General features: G+C 27.4%; 1 protein-coding gene across 1 annotated transcript in view; it reads left to right on the plus strand.

The window, feature by feature from the left end:
- The window catches only part of LOC103310541 (ATP-dependent RNA helicase DDX42), a 24,021-nt gene extending 5,279 nt beyond the window's left edge, over window positions 1–18,742 (plus strand). The window contains exon 6 of the mRNA XM_029486324.1: window positions 18,619–18,742. Within this exon, the coding sequence (XP_029342184.1) occupies window positions 18,619–18,742 (124 nt within the window). The remainder of the gene's footprint in view (window positions 1–18,618) is intronic.
- Window positions 18,743–22,092: the final 3,350 nt, after the last annotated feature.

A 22,092-nucleotide genomic window follows, 5' to 3' on the forward strand; every position in this document is an offset into this window, starting at 1 on the left:
ATTAAATGGTAATAATTTTGATATTAGATTTTTAGTTACAAAACTATTGAGATCGTTTTACCTTTTTTTGGCGTACGATTGAGAACGCTCAAAATAGAACAATGAAATAACCACCGAACCAAAAAAAAAAAAAACCAGTAGGTATACTATTGAGAACAAAATTCTATGCAACGTCGCCATATATAAGTGGCTTGTATGTATTTCATATTCTGATATTCAAATTTAAAAATTCAAGTCAAAACTCATATATAATTTATTATATACAATTATTAAAAAATTAAACAATATAGATAAAAAAAAAAAAATAGTTATATTTTAAACCCCAGATATTGAATTCCCACAAACGTAAATATTTTATCATAGTGCTTCCGAACTTTGCTCACCTAAAACTTCTCTATAACAGCGTGATTTTTATCTTCTATTTTTGAACTTGCTATGTATTTATTGTTAGAGCATGTCCACTTCTCAAGACCATCTTCTTCCGTCTAATAAATCATCTGTCTTTGGGGGATTTTAAAACAATTAATTTTCCACCACGATCGTAGGATATAAGTTATACGTTTTGGTTATTTTCTATTTTATTAGAATGTAAATGTAAAATATTTCGTACATACAACGTATAAACCACGCGTATTCTGAGTGTTTGAGTAATGAGTATATTTCGATTTCCTATTATTGTTGCAAGCAATCGTTATCGTTGTATTTATATTTTATATAGATTATTATCATTATTGATGGTTTCTGTAATAGATATATTATTTCAAACAGCAATAGGTAATCATTCAACTCAAAGTAGGTATGGATTATTATATAATAATATATATTATTTATTGTTGATATAACTATTTATATGTCTATATTATATACTTGGATTTTCAGACTACTATATATTTGGCAACGTTGCATGAATATACACGGAGTTATAAAAACTAAGCTTTTTCAATCGTAATAGTAAAAAATAATAAAATATCTCATAAATCCATAAAAGTATCGATGATAATGACTAGGACTGGGATTTGTATGTAAATACATATTTTTAGTAAAACATGATAAATTAATTATTGCAAATGATAAATTCGTTTCGCGTGATTTGCAATAAAATAAGACATATTTTATTTTACAATTTTTTTACATATTTCGTCATAAATACATATTTTTACATACTTTGTAAAATTTTCGCTTTTTTTTACATATTTCGTAAATTTCGACAATTTCAGTGGCTAATATTTTACATTTATATTTCGATAATGGTATCTACTCGGCAAATTGTAAGTGTATAATGTATATAGGAAATAAGTAGGTTAAAATAAATATTAATAACTTGATTTTAGTTTATCTTATGTGTTTCTGTTCGATAACCATACCTTAATGATCTTAGATTATACTTTATGTTCAACAATTATTTGACAAAATATACTCACGAATTTACAACAGTACCTATCAGACTACCATCCAGACAGCATTTTATAATGATAATATTATAATAGTATGTGATCTATTAATGACTGTTCTCAATCGTATATTTCCAGATTAAAAAAATTGTTTAGTTTTTTTTTTTTGAATAACTATTAGAAATACGAAAGTACAAATATTTTAATTCGAGTATGCTTCGTGTATTCCTAAATTTTAGGAGTATATTATACTGATTTGATTTAATAAAAATCTGCTAACTGTTTCAAGTCACTCGAGTTGACGATGTAATAAAATATTCTTAGAACTTAACAGAATACAGATAGTGGCAAACGGATTTCCTCTCAGAGTCATTTTTTGTATGCACTGATTTTTCATTGAAGTTAAATTTAACATCATAATTAATATCCATTACAGTACTATACATTACTTACTCAATGACGAGGTTTTATAATAATACTATAGGCCTCTATACATTAACTATACTTTCAGAGCTATATTTCTCCGGTGTATAGAATTGTGTGTAAAATTTTTTTCTCAAATTACCTAAGTACTAAAACTGTGAATTTAATAGCCTGCTTATAAATAGTGATTTTCTATACTTTGATTCTTAATATTATTGTAGCTACACATAACCATACTTCCTACACTTAGTTAATTGGGTTGTTAATTATATTAAAGCGGCATGATAAAAGACCGTTTTGATCTTGGTAATTGAGTTCATTCTTTGAATACAAATTATACGTTAATAATTTCAACTTGTTGAACGTAGACAATAATAATGTATTATTAGATATGTGGTATGTACATTTTACAATGATATCCAATATATTAAAACATTAACTTTTATAATATATAGTTGGACATAAAATTAAACGTATCAATTACTATAATTAAAATTAACATTACATTAAGTTCTTTTTAAACTGTTTCAGTTAATTAAAATAGTTATATAGTAACATATTTTATATATTTTATGTTATATGAACAAATGGTTAAACTCAGTGGCGTATCCAGATTTTTTTTCGGGAGGTGTTATTTTTAATTCATTTTTGTCGAATTTTATCTGAAAATAATTTATTAATGATAATGTTGTTATCATTTAACAATTTTTTGGGGGGTTAAAACTGGATACGCCACTGGTTAAACTATTTTTAATGCATCTACAGTATAATATTCTAGCCAATATATACAATATCTGTATTTTATGATTTCCACATTCAGTTTGTAAAACGTTCAAACTTCAAAGTAAACAATGCTACTTTAAATTATGTAATTTGTATTTATTTAATATTAAGTACAAGATACTAGACGTCAATTCAAAGTGTTATTCTGTACCGACCGTAGTAATGTAGGTACCTATTTATTTTAAAACTCGATAAAAAATTAAGATGCATTTTGTCTAGTAGGTTTATCAAATACTAGCTGGTAGGTAGGTTACCCCCGTGTTTTTTCATGAAACAGTGGTGAATATCTAGATACTGAGAATGGCAAGAAGAACAATTCATTATTACCATGGTAATTATGCATAATGTTGATAAAGGATGGCAGAAGCATGACAAAAAACATTATGGGGAAAGCAATAATTTCAGTTTTGAGTGAAAGGCACGTTGCCCGTGACTGAAATAGCTCGTTTCTCACTATTTATATTTTATAAATTATAAATACATATAGGTATGTTCTATTTTTTTAGACTTTTTATAAGCAAAGGTAATTTAATTAAAAACTGTATGCCTGTATATATTATATAGTCGAACTAGTAATAATAATAATGAGAGACGTATTTAGAGGCTGTGATCGACTGGGGTGGTATACTCTTGGTATACTGGGGTGGCGCTTTTTTTTACTATGAAAAAAGCGATAAGAACTGAGAGAACTGAGTACGTGATGTCATGATCTGCCGGAATGCTATGACTTTGGCTCATAGGATTCCGGAAATCGGGGTGAAGAGAGGTAAACAAATTCCTCTTGGGAACTCCTGCTCAGGATATCCTCGTGCTGTAACGATAAAGGATCCGTAAAGGACCGGAAAGAAAGATCGTGACATAGTGCTCGCCGATTGGGCCAACTGGTGGAGTCGCTGTGACCACAGATTCTTCCAAACATGTAAATATGGGCAAGGAGGCGTCCTTAAGACCTCACGTAGTCACGTCCATGTCATTTAGAATCGTTATGGACACGAGTGCTTCATGCAATCATCCATTGCTTGTATCGGATGGGACGCACCACTGTCGCACATTCTTGTATTGCCAGCACTCACAGACCGCAGATCACACGCTATTCGGCCGCACACTGGAATCCATACTGGTATATGTGCAGAGAAAGCGTTCGTCAGTGGCAGGAATATTGCTCCGAGTGTCGTCCAGTATCTAATGTACGGACCCGCGATATTATACGTTATTATAAATTATTATAATATCAATAATATAAATATATCATAAAATATAGGTACTTAGTAATATAGGCAGACAAATCGTCTTCGCGGCTAATCGTTTTTCGCATGCAATGATTTATTATTGAATTACAATTTAAATATTTAATACTTCCAATATAGTGACGAGGTACACTCGAAACCTATACTGTATATCGGAGCAATTATCTACTTGACCATTGTTTATCAAACATATAAGTTTTAAAATTATTATGAATTAAATCTATTTATATATAGTTATGTTTCTTTTAGAAAATTCATTATGTTTATATATTTATATTTTATGGTAGATCTGGTCTCACTGTCCATGTGATTGTTTGATCTGTGGTGGTCGATGGAATGTGCCTGCATGCATCACAAGTATCGTACCTTTATATATTCGCGACTAGATAATGAACACGGTTTCACTTTGGTATTTACTCCGCTTAATTCACATACTATATTACGTTAGGTGGTTAGATTTTTTTACCTAGTCATATGTTGTTAAAAATATGTGTACTATTCGTATAGATGGTTCATTATAATTTAATTCTTTCTGTTTAGAACTAGATTTGGTATTTTTTTCGAATGTTCTTGACATTTTGTAGTTTAAGTGTATTTTACGAATTTTTTCGTGCCTGCATACCTACCTGCTTATATATGTTGCGCATATTTATTATCAAGGCTTTTATTGCATTTTATACCAGGTATCCATTATATTTAATTCATATATTTTATACTATATAATAATGTTCATAATAATTAATAATATAATTCATACATATAAAAAAAAAAACATTTTAACGCTTGAAGAAGTACTGATAAATTTATATATATTATTAACTTCGTTTGATTATGTATTAAAACATTTTATCCATTTGTAATAAACCAAAGTATGAGGTATGTCATCTAACGATGCATCATTAAAAAATTATCAATAATATACTGGAAGAAGATACAAATTAAGAAATATATTTAAAAGAATATTTTCCCGAGATAAATCTGTCTAATTAGGTATACAATGTATTAGATACTAAACATTTTCTTAGTAATTTATCATTAATAAAACATGAATTGACTTAAAATTAAAAAAATAAAATAAATAATCACATGTTGTTCTTTTCAAAAATGTTTTTAAACTATTTTTTCAAAGGTTCTACACAAAACGTTCAGAGCATTCTTTCTGCGTAAATAACAGAATAATAACTTCAAGAGCTTCACTCTAAATCAAAAATATAAATGAGATATACGATAAACCTACTTATTAGTTAATATCGGGACTTGTTGCAACGATAAAGTCTATTGATATAACTATGCGTGCAAGTCCCGTATAGGTATTTAAAATTATTTATTTAATTTAAAGTTACTTTAAAATTGTTTACTGATCACGTCTTATATATAACATAATATAATTAAAAATACATTTCGTAGTGTTACATTTAATTCAAAAATAATATTATACACGCCAGTTATAGTAAACAGCAATAGGTAATCATATAATTTATTGTAACACTTATAGCCTATATAGGTATTAGGTACTTATTAACCATTAGCTACCTATTTCACAATCATTCAAATATAAAGAAACTATACTATAATATAATATATTATAATGTTTATGTGTGAGTATATGACTAATGATGTATATGCGTAATGCGTATAGTGTATTGTGCGTATTTACTATTTGTTATCTTACAATGGCGCAATGAAGGAGGTCGATTTTGGGGCCAAACCCCCACTTTAATGCTTGGAATACTGTATGGGCACACACTACAGGTACATTTAAGTACCAAATTTATTAAAGTAAATAAAGTATCAAAATTATAATTAAGTTTTGTTGCATATTTTACAACATTTTTTAAAATCTTTTATTTTATAAATCCAACCTTGTTTAAAATGTAATAAATACAAATAGTTGAATCAATTCTGTATGACCTGTATTTTCTATACTATAGTATACTATAGTTAAGACATATTGTTTTGTTATTTTTTTTCATTTTCTTTTATCATTAAATACTTACTATGTAGGTGATGAAATGAATGTATTGGTTACAGAAAAATAGAAATTGGTTTGTTTTCACAAAAATTAAAATGTATACAATTTTTTTATACATTGCAACTAGAAAAGTCTTATTTTAACATATTTCTTGGACATTCTCCTACTTGAAAAAAAATATAGTTGGGCCACTGTTATCGATAATAAATGGCCACTTTCAAATCGTAAATATGTGCTTGATTAGTGATTATGAGTTATAAACTTATGACTATAATATATTATAATCTACACTCTATGGCATATTATTGTTATCCATTCATTCAAATGCAGGAGTTTATCAAAATAGGATTTTGCTAGGTAGTGATGTGTATGATTATGACAAAATATGTTGTACCTAACTATTTACCTAGCAGTAACAAAAATATACATAATAGTTGTAATATAGAACTATTAACTTTGTTTCAATACCTATAATGGTTGTCTACTTCGTACTTGTCTATCAAAATCTATTATGATAATGTAGTATGATTATTGATCAAGTAAAGCTGGGAAAGTTTAGTTCAGCCGGCGATTTTAATTGAGTAATACGATATACCTATTGATTGTTATAATTAGGGCTGGGATTTATATGTAATAAAAAACCAAAAATATGTACATATATATGTAATTAAAATTGCCAAAATATGTAGTATAAAATAAAAATATGTACTACGAAAAATTAAAAAAATATGTTAAAGTTTTAAATTAAAATACAATTCTAAATAATTTTTGAATAACGGGTACAATTTATTGTTTTTTATGTCTAATTAATTCAATTTAAAAAATATAATATTTTGTGGTAAAAAATTAAAAAATATGCAATAGTAAAAAAAAATGTTGTTACCTAAATTGAAATACAATTGATGTTAATTCAATCTAAAGTGAAACAATGACAAACCATATATTGTTTTAAATTTTCAAAAATAAATGTACGGCGATTTGGTCTTAACACTGACTTAGTCAGTAGATTCATCAATAGAAACCCAAATAGGACCATTTTGAATCATAGAATGAACACAAGAACTGGTAGTCTGATGGGTACTGTTGTAAATTCGTAAGTATATTTTGTCAAATAATTGTTGAATATAAAGTATAATCTAAGATCATCAAGGTATGGTTATCGAACAGGAACACATAAGATAAACTAAAATCAAGTTATTAATATTTATTTTAACCTACTTATTTCCTATATACATTATACACTTACAATTTGCCGAGTAGATACCATTATCGAAATATAAATGTAAAATATTAGCCACTGAAATTGTCGAAATTTACGAAATATGTAAAAAAAAAGCGAAAATTTTACAAAGTATGTAAAAATATGTATTTATGACGAAATATGTAAAAAAAATGTAAAATAAAATATGTCTTATTTTATTGCAAATCACGCGAAACGAATTTATCATTTGCAATAATTAATTTATCATGTTTTACTAAAAATATGTATTTACATACAAATCCCAGCCCTAGTTATAATAAACTTACATTAAGATGATGGACTTAAAATATTGAAGCATTACAGGTTAGGTACCCAAAGAATAACAATTAATATTATAACATGCTATACAAGGTATAAAATACAACTGCAGTTTATTTCAGATTCTGAGCAGAGCCATGAATGTATTGATTTGTTTTTACAATGATGTGTTGTATTTTTTTCCGGGGGGGGGGGGGGGGGGGGGGGGTTTGTAACACTCAAAATCTATTTGCCCGCAAAAAATGAAAATTAGTCCGCAAAATTGCGCGATTTATCCGTAAAATGGTGGTATACTAAAAAGTGAAGTAAGTCGTTTTTTAATTTTTCACAAAGTTTTTTTTAGTTTGCTAAAAAACTATTTGTCCGCAAAAATTGAAAATAAGTCCGCAAAATCGCGCGATTTATCCGCAAATTAACGGTATGATAAAAAGTAGAGAAAGTTAATTTTTTAATTTTTCGAACCATTTGACCAGCATGTCATCTGTTTTTTATGATTTGCTAAAAAACTAGTTGTCCGCAAAAATTGAAAATTAGTCCGCAAAATTACGCAAATTATCCGCAAAATATTGTACATATCAAAATTGGAAAAATCGAAAATGTACATGCTGTCAAAATGGAGCTACACATTTGTCATTCAGGGGACACATTTTGATTTTCAAGGGACACAGTATTTTAGCCACTGAGTTATAGATACATAGTAGATATATAGGTAAGGTAGACATTTTTGATTTTTTTTAAGTGTACCTATTTCTGATAAATGTCTATACAATTTTTTTTCTCAGTCAAGCTTGAAAAATATACCAATTAAAAAATATCGTAAATCAGTCACAATATGTTTTTCTAAGTCTTTATATAAAGTTAAAATGTTTAGGAAATTTATCGAAATCAAGACAATTTGCATAATAATTTGGGATAAAAATGTATAATATTCAAATTGTATAATTATAAGCTAAGGCTTGAAAATATAATACAGGATTCTTTATAGCTACATATTTTTTATTAGAACCAAAAAATCTAAATATATAATATATAGATAGATTTTTTTTTTATAGACATTTCAAGTTCAAATGTTGACAAAATTTGATATTTAGACGATGAATAAAATCTTAGTTATTTTATTGTAATTCAAAAATATTTTTGTAAGGATTTGAAACTTTCACGTATATTATTATATTTTATATACACAATAACATTTTAAAGTGGTAAACGGACACTTTGTACTATCTATTGTTTGAGTTGCATACCGCGGACACTTTGTACGGTGAAAATAAATTGGTAAAAATCGATCGCGGACACTTTGTACGATATAAATGAACCAGGAAATATATTCTGGAGATAAGATAAAATTGAATTGCTCAAAACTTTAGATCGCGAATCGTGATCGCAATCATTATGAGACATGAGTTTGGTGACACAATACACTCCACACACAACCCATTCTTCAAATTTGGAACGTCAGAAATCAAACGATTAATAATTCACATAGCACAAATAATTTTAGCGAAGGATGGAATAGTTCATTCTATAAATTAGTTGGATCGGCTAATCCAAGTTTCTGGAGTGTTTTGCGATCTTTGCAGTTGGACGAATGTGCTAGTCATTTAAACAAAAATATAAGAAAAATAACTAAAATACACAAAAAACAATCCACGAAGCCTGTACATAGCACGAAAACAAAATAATTACAAATACACCATTACTTGAAATCATTTTAGTTTTTAAATTTATATATTATCATTTATGACTTATAATTGACAGTGGATTTTCTTAAAAATTCGCGAAGCCTGTATATACCACAAATTTATTATCATAACTATTATTATTATTATTATTATTATTATTATTTATGTCTGTTAACTACATGTTTTTTGTAATAACAAATTATGTGATAATGTAATAGGTACTATATATACACAATTATATCTACCTCAAATAGTACAAACTGCCCGCCATATACATTTTATTGTTATCTGAAATAGTACAAACTGTCCGTCATATCGACGGTTGTTACTACCTATAATAGTACAAACTGTCCGCGGTCTTAATTTTTTCTAGGTGACCGTACACAGCGTCCTACAACTATTAAAGTTTATACCTACCTACCGTAGTAGCGTGTGATTATAATATCTAGTAAAACTTACTACTACAATAATTAATAGTAATATAATAGGCTAATAGACAGTCTCCATTCAGAATCGCTTTACGTAGGTATGGAATAATGTTCCTATCACTGAATTTGAATTTAACACATCCAATACAGAGACCAGTAATAAGTCATGTATACTCAATGACGAGGTACTGCACTTGACTCCCACTGAACACTGTACAACAGAGAGGTTACCTACTTTCCCCGATTTTTTTTTATTATTATTCATAACTCATAAGTTACTTACAGCTTATACAAAATAAAATGTACGATGTACGTATATGCGGTGAGGGTAATGCTGATGGTTGGCTGCTATTTACACGGGAAAAAATTACTTTTTAGCGACATCTTCAATGGGAGAGGAAATATAATATTATATATTAATATATTATTTATTATTCCACAGTTTAAATTGTTATTATTGCTATATAAAATAATATGCTTGAATGGTTTACACAATTAAATAATATAATAAAATGTATTTAATAATTTTTTTTTTTCTTTAGTGGCCATGAAATCTTTTTTCGTATTTTGTGTTGCGTCAACCATATGTTTAAATATTTAACTTTCGATTTACATTAAAAATAGCGCTGAGTTTCGGAATATTATTTAATAGTATTGGGTATTATTTTTTGTTCAAAAATTACCTTGAAACGCTTTCAAATGGTTTCAGGTTAAACTGTATAGGCCTTATACACCGTCGCTGCAAACCGGATATTTTGGAAACTGGAACACGAACGAAATGTTCGTCTACGTTTCGACCACGGTTATCCACTCTATCAGATAGACAGTCAATGTCTAAACAGAAATGTTTTTTTTTTATTGAAGAAAAAATATTGTAAATTTGTTGATGTATGCGGCATACATGGGTGGCAAAAAAAGAACGCAGTCGGTTGTTGTCGACTTGGTGAGCTACCCAAAAACATCTTTTAGGTACACACTACACATATGTATCATAAATGACGTATGGACGTGATAAAAAGGCGGTTATACCATTGTTGAAATTGCTTTTATTTAATTTTATATCAAAAAACTACTGGCCCTCACTGAGAGAAACTTGTGTGGAGGACCAAGATTATCGTGATTTACAAATAGGTATTATTAATAATATACAATTAACATTCCAAAGTATTAATTAACAAAGATAACAGTAATTCTTACTATTCAGGCGTTAAATATACAGTTTTTGTGTCGTTTTAAGGTAGTTTCTCACGTAATTGTTTCATTAGGTATGTAAATCATCTTTTTCAACCTACTCGACTAAATCGGAAGCCGCATTATAATAAAGTAGTTATTAAATTGATTAACTAAAAGATATGCCGGTTCTTAACCATTAAGTTCATTATTATTGTTTATGTTATTTAATTATTATTCTTTAAGATTATTTGATTTATTATTTCTATCTACATAATATCGTTAATTATTAACTGCTGTATGCTGTATTTATTTAATTTTTTTTGTAATAGGTACCTACATGGTTTTAGTTTATTTATTATAATATATTATTTTGTTATTTTGTTCCTAAATAAGCTTTTAATTTAAACTTAAAAACATGTTTTTTAAAAATCACTTGGATAGTGATAGGTTATTTCGGAATATACAATTATTGATATTATATTAATAAAATATATATATATATTAGAAATTATTTAATATACATATATAAAATAATTATAATAATAATATTATATCAATATAATTTATATAATATTATGGACTTTGTTTTTACTCTTTACAATCACAAATGTATGATAAATACAAGTGTTTGACGAGGAGCTAGTGAAATTTTTAATTAACATTGAAAGAAACCAAATAACGCTATTAACATAAGAATATGAGATAATCTTCTTTTATTTTTTATAGTTTAAGTAAGCTAGTCGATGTAGTTCCCTAGCATAATTTTATAATCAACTGTTTTTAAAATATAGCAGTATTTAACTGTATATAGTATTAATGTATATGCATTATTATGTTATTTAATTTATGTAAAGTTATGTCTGTAATAATATTTGGTGATCATAAATCAGATAAATCAAAAATATTATATCCGATACTTTAAAGATATTTTATAAGGTTTTTTAATGTTTATAGCTTGTGTGTTAATTTAATTTACAGAGATAAAATTTAATGTGACTTCTAAGTAATCTACAACATCGTCGTTTTCATTTTTATTAAAAAAAATCAAAAATCAAAAATTATACACAATTTATCACAATGTTCTGTACAGATATATACAGTAAATGTATTCAGAATAGAATAGTATTAATATAAGTGATTTATATATGTACCTACCTAACTATTTTCTTTTTACATTTCTATATTATGCATAAAGAAAAAAGATCAAGTTACGTAGTCATTACATTTTAATTTTAGATTCTGAGTGGAACGATGAATGTATTGATTTTATAATGATGTGTGTTTTTTTATTTTTTTATTTTCTTTTAATTTTTAATTTTTGTGTCTGTCATCACGTTTTGGAGCAGTAAAACTGCTTCGATTTTCTTCAACAGTATCTTGTTTGATGGGAAAGTGAATCTAGTTGGTGCATTCGGGAGGTCACAATTTGAAATTTCCAATAGTTTTCAAAAGCGCCGTGAAAAACAAAAGAAAAATTAAGGAAAAACGGGAATTTTTACACAAAATCTGTTTTCGAGAAAATTGATTTTGGTTTTGGTGTAACATTAAAACAAATGACCGTAGATACATACAATTTTCACTAGTTGTTTATATTTCCATTTTCTCTACATGATAAAATTTTCAAAATATTTTGATTTGTTTTGAACTATTTAGGGACATTTTCAGTTTCCAATATTATTAGTTTTTTTTTTTATGAATGTCAATAAAACTTTATAGTTTATTTGTTGAGTAAATTAAAACAAGTATTTAATACAAGGCTCCTACTATATTGTTACAATGACATTTGAAAAATATTAAAAATCCTTAGTCACAGTTTTTTTTTCATTAGCATTTAAAGTTCAAAAATTGAGAAAATATGTAAAAATCACGAATATTAGCAAATTATTTTGTGTTAAGAATTCGTAAAAATTTTTCTTTTTAAATCTAAAATTTGAAAATATAATACAAGATTCCTCATAATATTGTCTACCTTTATCAAAAAAAAAAAAGTCTACAAGAAAGTCAAATTAAATTTTTATGAGCGTTTGAAATTCATATTTTTACAACATTTGATATTCGCTCGATTTCTCATGTGACGATTTTCTTATTTTATTGTACTTAAAAAACGAATGACTGTAGATATTTGAAAATTTCACTGAATGTTAATATTTTTATTTTTTATACACCATACAATTTTCAAAATATTTAGACTCTTTTGAGCTGTTTACGGACATTCTCAGTTTTAAATTTTTTTAGTTTTTTTTTCTATAAATATCAATAAAATATTGTTTGTTTGGTAAAAAGCGTGAAAATGTAATATAAGGCTTCTGATTTATTGCTACAATAGCAGTTGAAAAATATTAAAAATACATAGGCACAATTTTTTTTATAAGTATTTTAAGTTCAAATATTTACAAAATTTATCGAATTTGAAATTGAATAATTATTTTGTAGTTAAAAATTTATAAAATGCTCAACTTTTATATCTAAAGATTGAAAATTTAAAACAAGATTCCTCGTAAGTAGCTAATTCTGTTACCAAAAAATCTAAAAAATACATAAGCACAGTTTATTTTTATTCTCATTTTAAGTTAAAATTTGGATGAAATTACATATTAAAAAATTTAGGATAACTATTTTAGTTATTTTATTGTGATTGTATAATATGTGGGTACTTGAAACTTTTAATGTATACTATTATATATTTATGATAGTATCACGGTTTGTTGTTGATGTATAACGCGTTATAAGTACCTAATGGATATTGTGATATGATTAATTTGGAATTTATTATAGGTACCTTCCTATTATAGGTCAATTTTTTTTTAACGCCATAGATAAGTATATAATATGTCTTATGCCTAAACTGACATACCGTCTCCGCTCAGAATCGTTTTTCTTATACAATGATATTATATCATTGAATTCAAAATTAATACCATCCATTATACAGTGACTCACTTGTAACCTACTGTACAGCAGAGTGACATCCACTTGCCCACCTTTTTACATTTAAATGTGTTTATAGAAATGTCTTAGCTGTAGATTTTTTTCCCCAGTAAGTGAGTTTACGTTTAAAATTTGGTTTGCTCTTAAGTATATATCTAACATTGTTAGGTAACTAGTATTTACTAAATAACTATTGTCTGATTTAAATTCAAGACGAGGGGAAGGATAGGATTAGCTGATTTATCAGACGGCTAGATTACGTTATCGTTATAGAGCAGTAAATACCAATTATTATTATAAATATAGGCACTATATTCTATGTTATTAGAACCATGTTTATAACTGTCATCGAAATGGTTTGCAGCACGGCGTAATCGGATTCGTTGAGATAGATTTTGTAGGTTTTAGCATCTAGTCGCGATCAATGAAAACTTACTAGGTATAAACTATAAAGCCATAAAGGTAAAACGACTACGTGATAGAATAATATACTGACCGGACCACGACTAGAATTAATGAACCTGGTTACTATGCTGGTTACAGTATATAATTTATATTAGCATACGAAACAATATTATACAGGACATATCGGTACTCAGGGCTGGCTAGGTCAAAAATGTCTACCGGGAAAATAAAAAAATTCAGCCCACTTAGGTATACCTATAAAAACATATTTTTTCATATAAAATGATTGTTTATTATTTTGAGAATTTGAACACTTAATATTATAATTAAAAATTAAAACATTTTTTATATAAAATACATATGTTTAAACTCCAGAATACACATTAATACATATTAAGCAATAAGCAATTTGTTAAGGTTTGAGTTCTTTTGCGATATTGTGTCCACCGAGCACATTATTATACCTTAGTTCAGCCACTACGGAGGCACCGGATTAAGTGTGAGTTTGTATGATGATAATTGTCGCACATTTTAGGCGGTGCAGACGTGCGTTATGATAAGGTAAGGATTACCGATTAATGAAGACAATAATAATATGACACAACACAACACAACACAACACACAAGCATCTATTTTTGAAGATTTATATATTTGTTCATATCTGTTTTGAGGAATTTCCTTAACTTTAAATAGTAATCTAATACAATCGCATTAGAAAATGCGTCTATGTCTGTCGACAGGATGAGCCTTAACCGATAAACCAAAAAAAAAAACGTCCCTATGAGTACAAGCGGCCCAATCCAAATAGACGGCCCACCGGAAAACTCCAGGTATCCCGCCTGCTCAGTCCGGCCCTGTCGATACTATAATAGTATACTGTATAATATACTGCAGAGGTCCCTAACCATTTCCAACTTGAGCATCAACTGAAATGCCTACTGTCTAGTACTCTAATGAGTACTGAGTTGTGAACATACTCATCATATGTGCAGTATACTAACTATAAATGTGCGGATTTTCGCACCAGTTCACCGCGTACATATTATCATAGCGATACACTTTTAATCATAAACCGTGAAATTTTTCGTAAAATTAAAAGTTTAATAAAATACTATACCATACAATATAATATACAGTAGAAATCACTACTATGAGCATCGGTTAGAAAGAGATACAGATACTGTTTATACTTTATATCTGGGAAGACTCTAGGTTTCGACTTCCGGCATGAACCCATAATACGATTGAACATACAAAATATATAATATTATGCTACGAGTAAAATAAAAGGAACTATACTAACGTCCTTTCCGTTTACTACGAACGTTATATTATGTCTACCTATTATTTTCAGTTGTGTAAATATGCATTGTTTATTACAATTAGGTACCAGGTATACCTATACATTTTATTTTTGTGTTATGTACCATTAAGCTGATTTCTACGAGTTCTTGTGTTTTTAATTTTATTATAATTGCGAGTAGCATAAGTTGGTATCAAGCAAAAACTGACCAACTGGCTGGAAAAATGAAAATAGAGAATTTCAAATTCTCTGCATCTTGGATGCAGTGCTTCTAATCGAAAAATCAATTACAACGTTCTAACTTCCAAGTATAACGGTATATACCTACAACGAGGTACCTACTAGATACACCGAAAAAACCTGCTGGACCTTAAAACTCGTATTGTAGCCGATTTCTACTGAAATATATATATTATATTTTTAATTATTATTACAGTATATTATATACTTATTGTATAATAGTTGTCATATTTTGTAGACAGTCATTGTTTTATAATATATATATTATATATATTATATAGTATAGGTACCTATATACTATATAATATGTGGAAATATATTTCATCAATTAAATAATTAAAATACGCTGGTCAAACTAGCAAAGCAATATGTGCTAATGTGACACTATATTTTGATTAATTAACACCACCACAATGAAGGGTACGGGATAACCCCATATGGCCATTGGTCATATATGTTTTATAACTCAACAAGAGAGTGGTAATTGAGGTAATTGAATGCGAACGAGCCACGGCGGCAGTAACGTGGGCAGGTGATTTTTGGATGTTTGGCTTTTTATACCAATATAACTATAATATAACTGTTTCCGTCCTAAAATTATTGTGTTAAACTTTTCTTAAATCGATCGACCTTTGAGACTGAATAAGCTGGGGTGTAAATAGTTGTTATAATCATGGGTATTAGACAAATTGGTCTTGAACTCACTCAAAGGAGTGGACGTTAATCGCAAATCGTATAACGTCGTTTAGCCGTACTTACCTCATAATATTAATAGTTGGGAGCGCTGGCTAATTTACTCATTACTCATTAGCTTAGATAATACGAAGGTAAAACGATCATAGGTTAGTACTTAGCAAGACTGAGAAAGTTAACAATTTTTTTAACTCGTTAAAAAAATTAAGTTTTGTTTAAAGTTATATTTCTTTTTTATAAATTTTTAAAAGTTACATGTCGACTAGAAGGTAATAACTTAACTTAGTTGAAAATCAGTTAATTTTTATCATATAAAATTAAAAATTATAGCTTTTTTTAAAGCTGTCAAATAACATAGATAGCAATTTAATAGAGGTCTTAAAATTTTAAATAAATATGTATATTAAAATTAATGCTGTGGTTAGTTTTAAAAAATGCTGCTCTAAAACTGGAATCTTAATTGTTTTTTATTATTCTCGGTCTATATTATGATCATTTTTCAATTGTTTTACACTTGAAAATAAATATTGATTCATCAAGTCATACCAGAGTCCAGAAATGTAATTACTTACATACAACACCGAGTTTGATATCTCTTAGATTTTAGTTTTTTTGTTTAAAGCATGCTTCTAAAATACATAGATGTTGATCGACCTTTATTAAAGATTTTCTAGTTGTGGACCTTGGTATATAATAGATGGGTACATTCGCCGTCGTATGAGAACGGCACGTGGACTGACGAAAATGTATAAATTATATGCACATTTATTATATTATTAATGTACCGTCTATATCATTTATGCGTTTAGCTAAAGAATGCAGTAATTACTGGTGTATAAACTTAGGTGTATAAACGAGTTGTAATATTTTATTTATTCTATTATTTCAGTATATAATTATTGCTATAGATCGATAGTGAATATATTATTAAACTATAAATTGTATCAGGTATATTATACTAATAAATTGCTTAGAATAATGAGTTTAGGAGCTGCACTAAAACATATTGTGCAGTTCTAATTTCCAAGGTATGTTTGAATATTGTACCCAATGTTGAATAAAACCACAAGGCAACATAGGTACATTGCATGTGGTTATCAATATGTTTTTTCTTAATTCTCTCATCAACAATTTCTGAGTAATGACTTTATACATTATTGTTATTTATTTTAGGTTCCATGCTCTTTTTATTACAATATGTTTTTTTTGTATTCAAAAGAAAATTTAAAATCTAAATATAATTGTTTTGGCATGTTAATCATGTTAGTCACAAATATTTCTAGTATATCTGGATTTTTTAAGGGGGATAGGCCAGTATATTGGTACTTGAATGATTTATTATTGAAAATAATTTTTTATTAATAGTATTATTTAAGGAAATGCCTTTTGAGTTGATTAACCTAAAGTATATTTTTTGTTTTTTGAGTTTAGGTGTACTCCAACGATAAAGTAAGGACTGAGAGTGGTAAAAAAATGTTTATATTGATTTGTATTGAATTTATCCCTTGGGGGTCAGTAGATGGAGGCTATTGTATTTAGGATGTGTTTGGTTATTAATTCTACGATGTCAGCTAAATTCAGATTGGATAAACAATAATGTCAATAAGTGTTAATAGTGTCAATAATGTTAATAGTGTTAATAATTGAGTGATCTCACATTCCGATTCCGCGTCCTGAAAATATTAATAGTATAGCCGTGAGGATAATACAGTTTTTAATGTAAATTATAAATTATAATAGGTTATCACTTGGAGTATTTAAATATCGTAATGCGTTTCAGGTTTCTATTGATTCATATTATAGAGGACACGTGCAGTATAAATACTTTTATCTGTATATATTTTGTGTTATACCCAATATTTTTTTTATTGAATACATATTTTATAATAAATTATCATGGCTATCGGCATATGTTATAATATTATGTTAAAATTATGTTAATAAACGTATTCACTACCTATTTACATAGGCAGATACTATACAGGGTGATTCACCGTGTTTGCTCCGTCAATAATTTAGTAATCGAAATTATAAAATACAATTCAGGCTATTGTAGTGGATATGTGATTCGAAGCGTGTTTAGATGAAATTGTCGACCATGTGAGTGCGATTTAAATGACCAATTGGAGCGCCCTATGTCAGATAGTTGTTTTATTCAGGTAGACTGTAGAGACAAATATATTCTCAGGTAGAGTTTTATAGCCCACATGAGCGCTTTTATAAAATGTTCGAATTAGTTTATATACTATAATAGAGCTTTTAATTTTAAGCTGTACGTTTATCTTTATCATATTGTTTATAGTGTATAATTTGTTTACTATGTGCCTACTTACGTAAACATTTCAATTAATTGACATTTTATCTTTTATTGTTTATAAGTAGGTACTTATTAATTTCTTAATGTGATTGAAAAAAGTTCTGAATATTTAGTGACCGGGAAAAGTGTTCTATTGATGATTGCTTACAAGTAGGGGAGACCGGAGCTAGTTGGGTACCGGGGCAAGATGGCAAAGTCGATTTTTCAAATCGAGTATTCGAGCTGGACATTCTATAACACAATCGTTACATCATACTAATATAGTATTCACATAATATATATATTATATACATATATATATTGATTATCTCAGTGTTCAACATGTCCCGATGGTATTATCAACATGTCCTGGTCACCCCTATCAATGAATCAGAACTCTTAAGTAAATTAAATAAATAATATCTTTTATTAACAGGTTTTATTGAAAAATGTAAAAAAAATGTAGGAATTTATAATATAGACTCATCTTCAATGAGTGAAGAATACAATATCATTGTCGTATACGAATCCGTAAATATTCACGCTCAAATAGACTATACAACTCAAAATATGACCTATGGTAATTCTTAGTTATAAAACGGGGCGTCATGCACTTGGGCGAATTACCTTTTTAGTTATTATCCACATAATAAAAGTAATGTATTTGAGCTAGTATGATGATACAATATAAAAGATAAAATTGTATGTTTGTAAAGATTAAGATAAAAATAATATATAAAATCTATAGGGAATCTTATATCAATCTAAATATTAAAATATGGCACATAATTTCAATTTTTAATTACACACACTTGTATTATATTTAACTTACATATCATTTTAATTTTAGATATATTTCAACTTGATTTTCAATTATTTCAATTTTTAATCACACACATATAAAATTATCCAATTTTAATCATACCCGTGGAATTCATGGACAACCCAAGTCTGTGAAAATGAGAGAGAAAATGGATTGATAGAATAAGCATCCCAGGATATTAAAAAAGATCACCCAAAGACATTACAATGTTTTAAAATCACTCGCCCAAACGGATTATGTTAAATTGTCCAAACACATTGCATTTTTTTAAAATTTGCCCAAACGCAAACCTCCATATAAAACGTACACCATGCTGAAATGGGCTAAAATAAGTGGGATAAAATGACCTTATTAGTAAAAAAAAGGTACCCGCGCTCAAACGGGTGACGTCCGGGGATATATTTGAGGTTATTTGTAATTCAAATGAAATTGTTCACTTGTCATATTATATCCATATATTTTTTTTCTAATATTATTAATTTGTTACTATAAATGATTTATGTGTTAAAAAACATTATGATCATGAAATGAATATATGACATATAGTTGTGTATTTATATCTATACCTAATTTACCTATATTATTATCGATCAATATTATTACTTCACAATATATAATATATATGAAGTAATAATTTATAATTGTAAAAATTTAAACGGAAACTTGTCTCGCTTTGTTCAAAAAACCTGTGTGTTCTGATATTAGTTTTGAACACAATGATAAAAAACATCATGGTTAAAAAAACGATTCTACATCAGAGTTAAGTAAAAATCACGCTTGCTGACTTGTCAAACATTTTTGATGGTTGTCAAGTGAGACTGTAATTTTTCATTACGCTGAGAAAATCGAAATGTATCTATTTAAAGTACCACCCATCTCGTTTTCGTTCTATACAAAAAAAAATGTCCATGGAAAAAGATAAAAAAAAATAATAATAAAAACCATTATATTATAATACCAATTTTTTGCAGTTTGCAATTTCTCCTTAAATCTAAAATGCAACTATTGTACATATAGTTCCTAACGATAAATAATAATGGTTTATATATTATAAGTTATAGGTAGTTATAAATTATTTATAATACTTATTATTTTTAATTTTTATCCTTTTGAATATTTAGCCCGTACAATAAAAATTCACACACAAATATGTAATTATATGAAAACGTCTTAATGAACATTATTATAGCGATAATACATTTAATATTTAATACTTTATCATATAATTACCGACAATAATTATATCGTATTCAAGGTTATTTAAAATAAAAATTAGTTACCATAACACATACAAACTGTGTTATATTATGCTAGCATGTTATAACGTGAAAATAAATAAATAAATAAATAATTAAATACACTTTTAACAACTGCATTTATTTTACTGGGCATCACCGTTTTCAACCAAAAATATAACCTTCCCTTCCCGGTCTCACCCATTTTACTGGTCCCACATATTATTTATTTTGCGACGTCATGGAAGTTGTATTCTATTATATCTTTTTCATAGTTTTAAATCAAATTTAAAAAAAAAACTATTCTGAGAGCAGCTTCTATTATCAGTATTATCTTTGTTATACCTAGCGTAAAGGAAAATATTTTAAAAAAATTCTAAGGATTAACTATTTTGAATATTTTATCAATTGACTAATATATTATTCTTAAATTAAAATTTCGAGCCATAAAAATAAAAATTGAAAATTATACATAGGTAAAAAAGTAAAATAAAGCAAAAAATTGTCCACTTCCTATTTGTTGACTGAAAATGATCAAAACTTTTTTTTAAGCTTAAATAAATAACAAGTCTTAAGATGTATTGTTTGTTTAGAAGGTAGGTAGGTAAATAATGAAAAAAAACAATAATTACATTTTGTTAAATATTATTTTAAGTTAGTTACTCATTTTACCCCTAAAATACACTAATGGTTGAAAGAAAATAAAAAAATATTTCTTCAAAGCACTATCTAGTAGGTACCATTAAAAATAAAACCAATAATCAATGTTAATACTGTCACTAATATAATATTATAGTCTTGCTTCAGTTAGAATTTAAAATGTATGCTTATTTACAATTAGTATTGTTATTAATAATAAATTGCTTGTTTATACAGTTAACATATTATAAGTTTATGATAATATATAATATATACTAATATATCGCGTACCTGCTATATTTCTGATAAATATATATTTGTACAATAAAATATAAAATATTTAAATAATTTCAATCCTATTTTTTTATTTTTTTTTTGATCTTAAGCCCGGCAACTAAGGCCATTAGCTGGCCCCTCTTTGTAGAGGGCCTTTACGAGGGATTGAAACAAGTGTGTGTATGTGTAGCAAGGATTTGTCACTAAAAACCTGGGTTATCACCCATCTGGAAACTTGTGATACCGACCGATGCTTGCACTTGGAACACGTCTCGTATGACTGAATACAACCACCGCGCCACAATCATAATATAGTTAATACTTATTATTATATTATGAATGTATTTTACGTCATATACATATATAGGTATATTTTAAGTCTCTCATAATAACTACCTAATACTATTTAAAAGTTTTATTTTTAAATATAATAATCTTAAGGTAGCAAACTACCATATAGTGTGCTATAAGTAAAACAAATATGTGTGATCAAAATATTTTGTTACCTACGAATTTATATATGTCATATTATATTCATCTCTTAAAGAAACCGAAGGTGGGAATCGGATCCTGGTTTTAATTGTCTCATTCTTTTGTCAATTTTAAAATTGAATAACGAGCTCCATCTATGTTTA

Source organism: Acyrthosiphon pisum, chromosome A1, assembly GCF_005508785.2.
Source record: "Acyrthosiphon pisum isolate AL4f chromosome A1, pea_aphid_22Mar2018_4r6ur, whole genome shotgun sequence".
NCBI lineage: Eukaryota > Metazoa > Arthropoda > Insecta > Hemiptera > Aphididae > Acyrthosiphon > Acyrthosiphon pisum.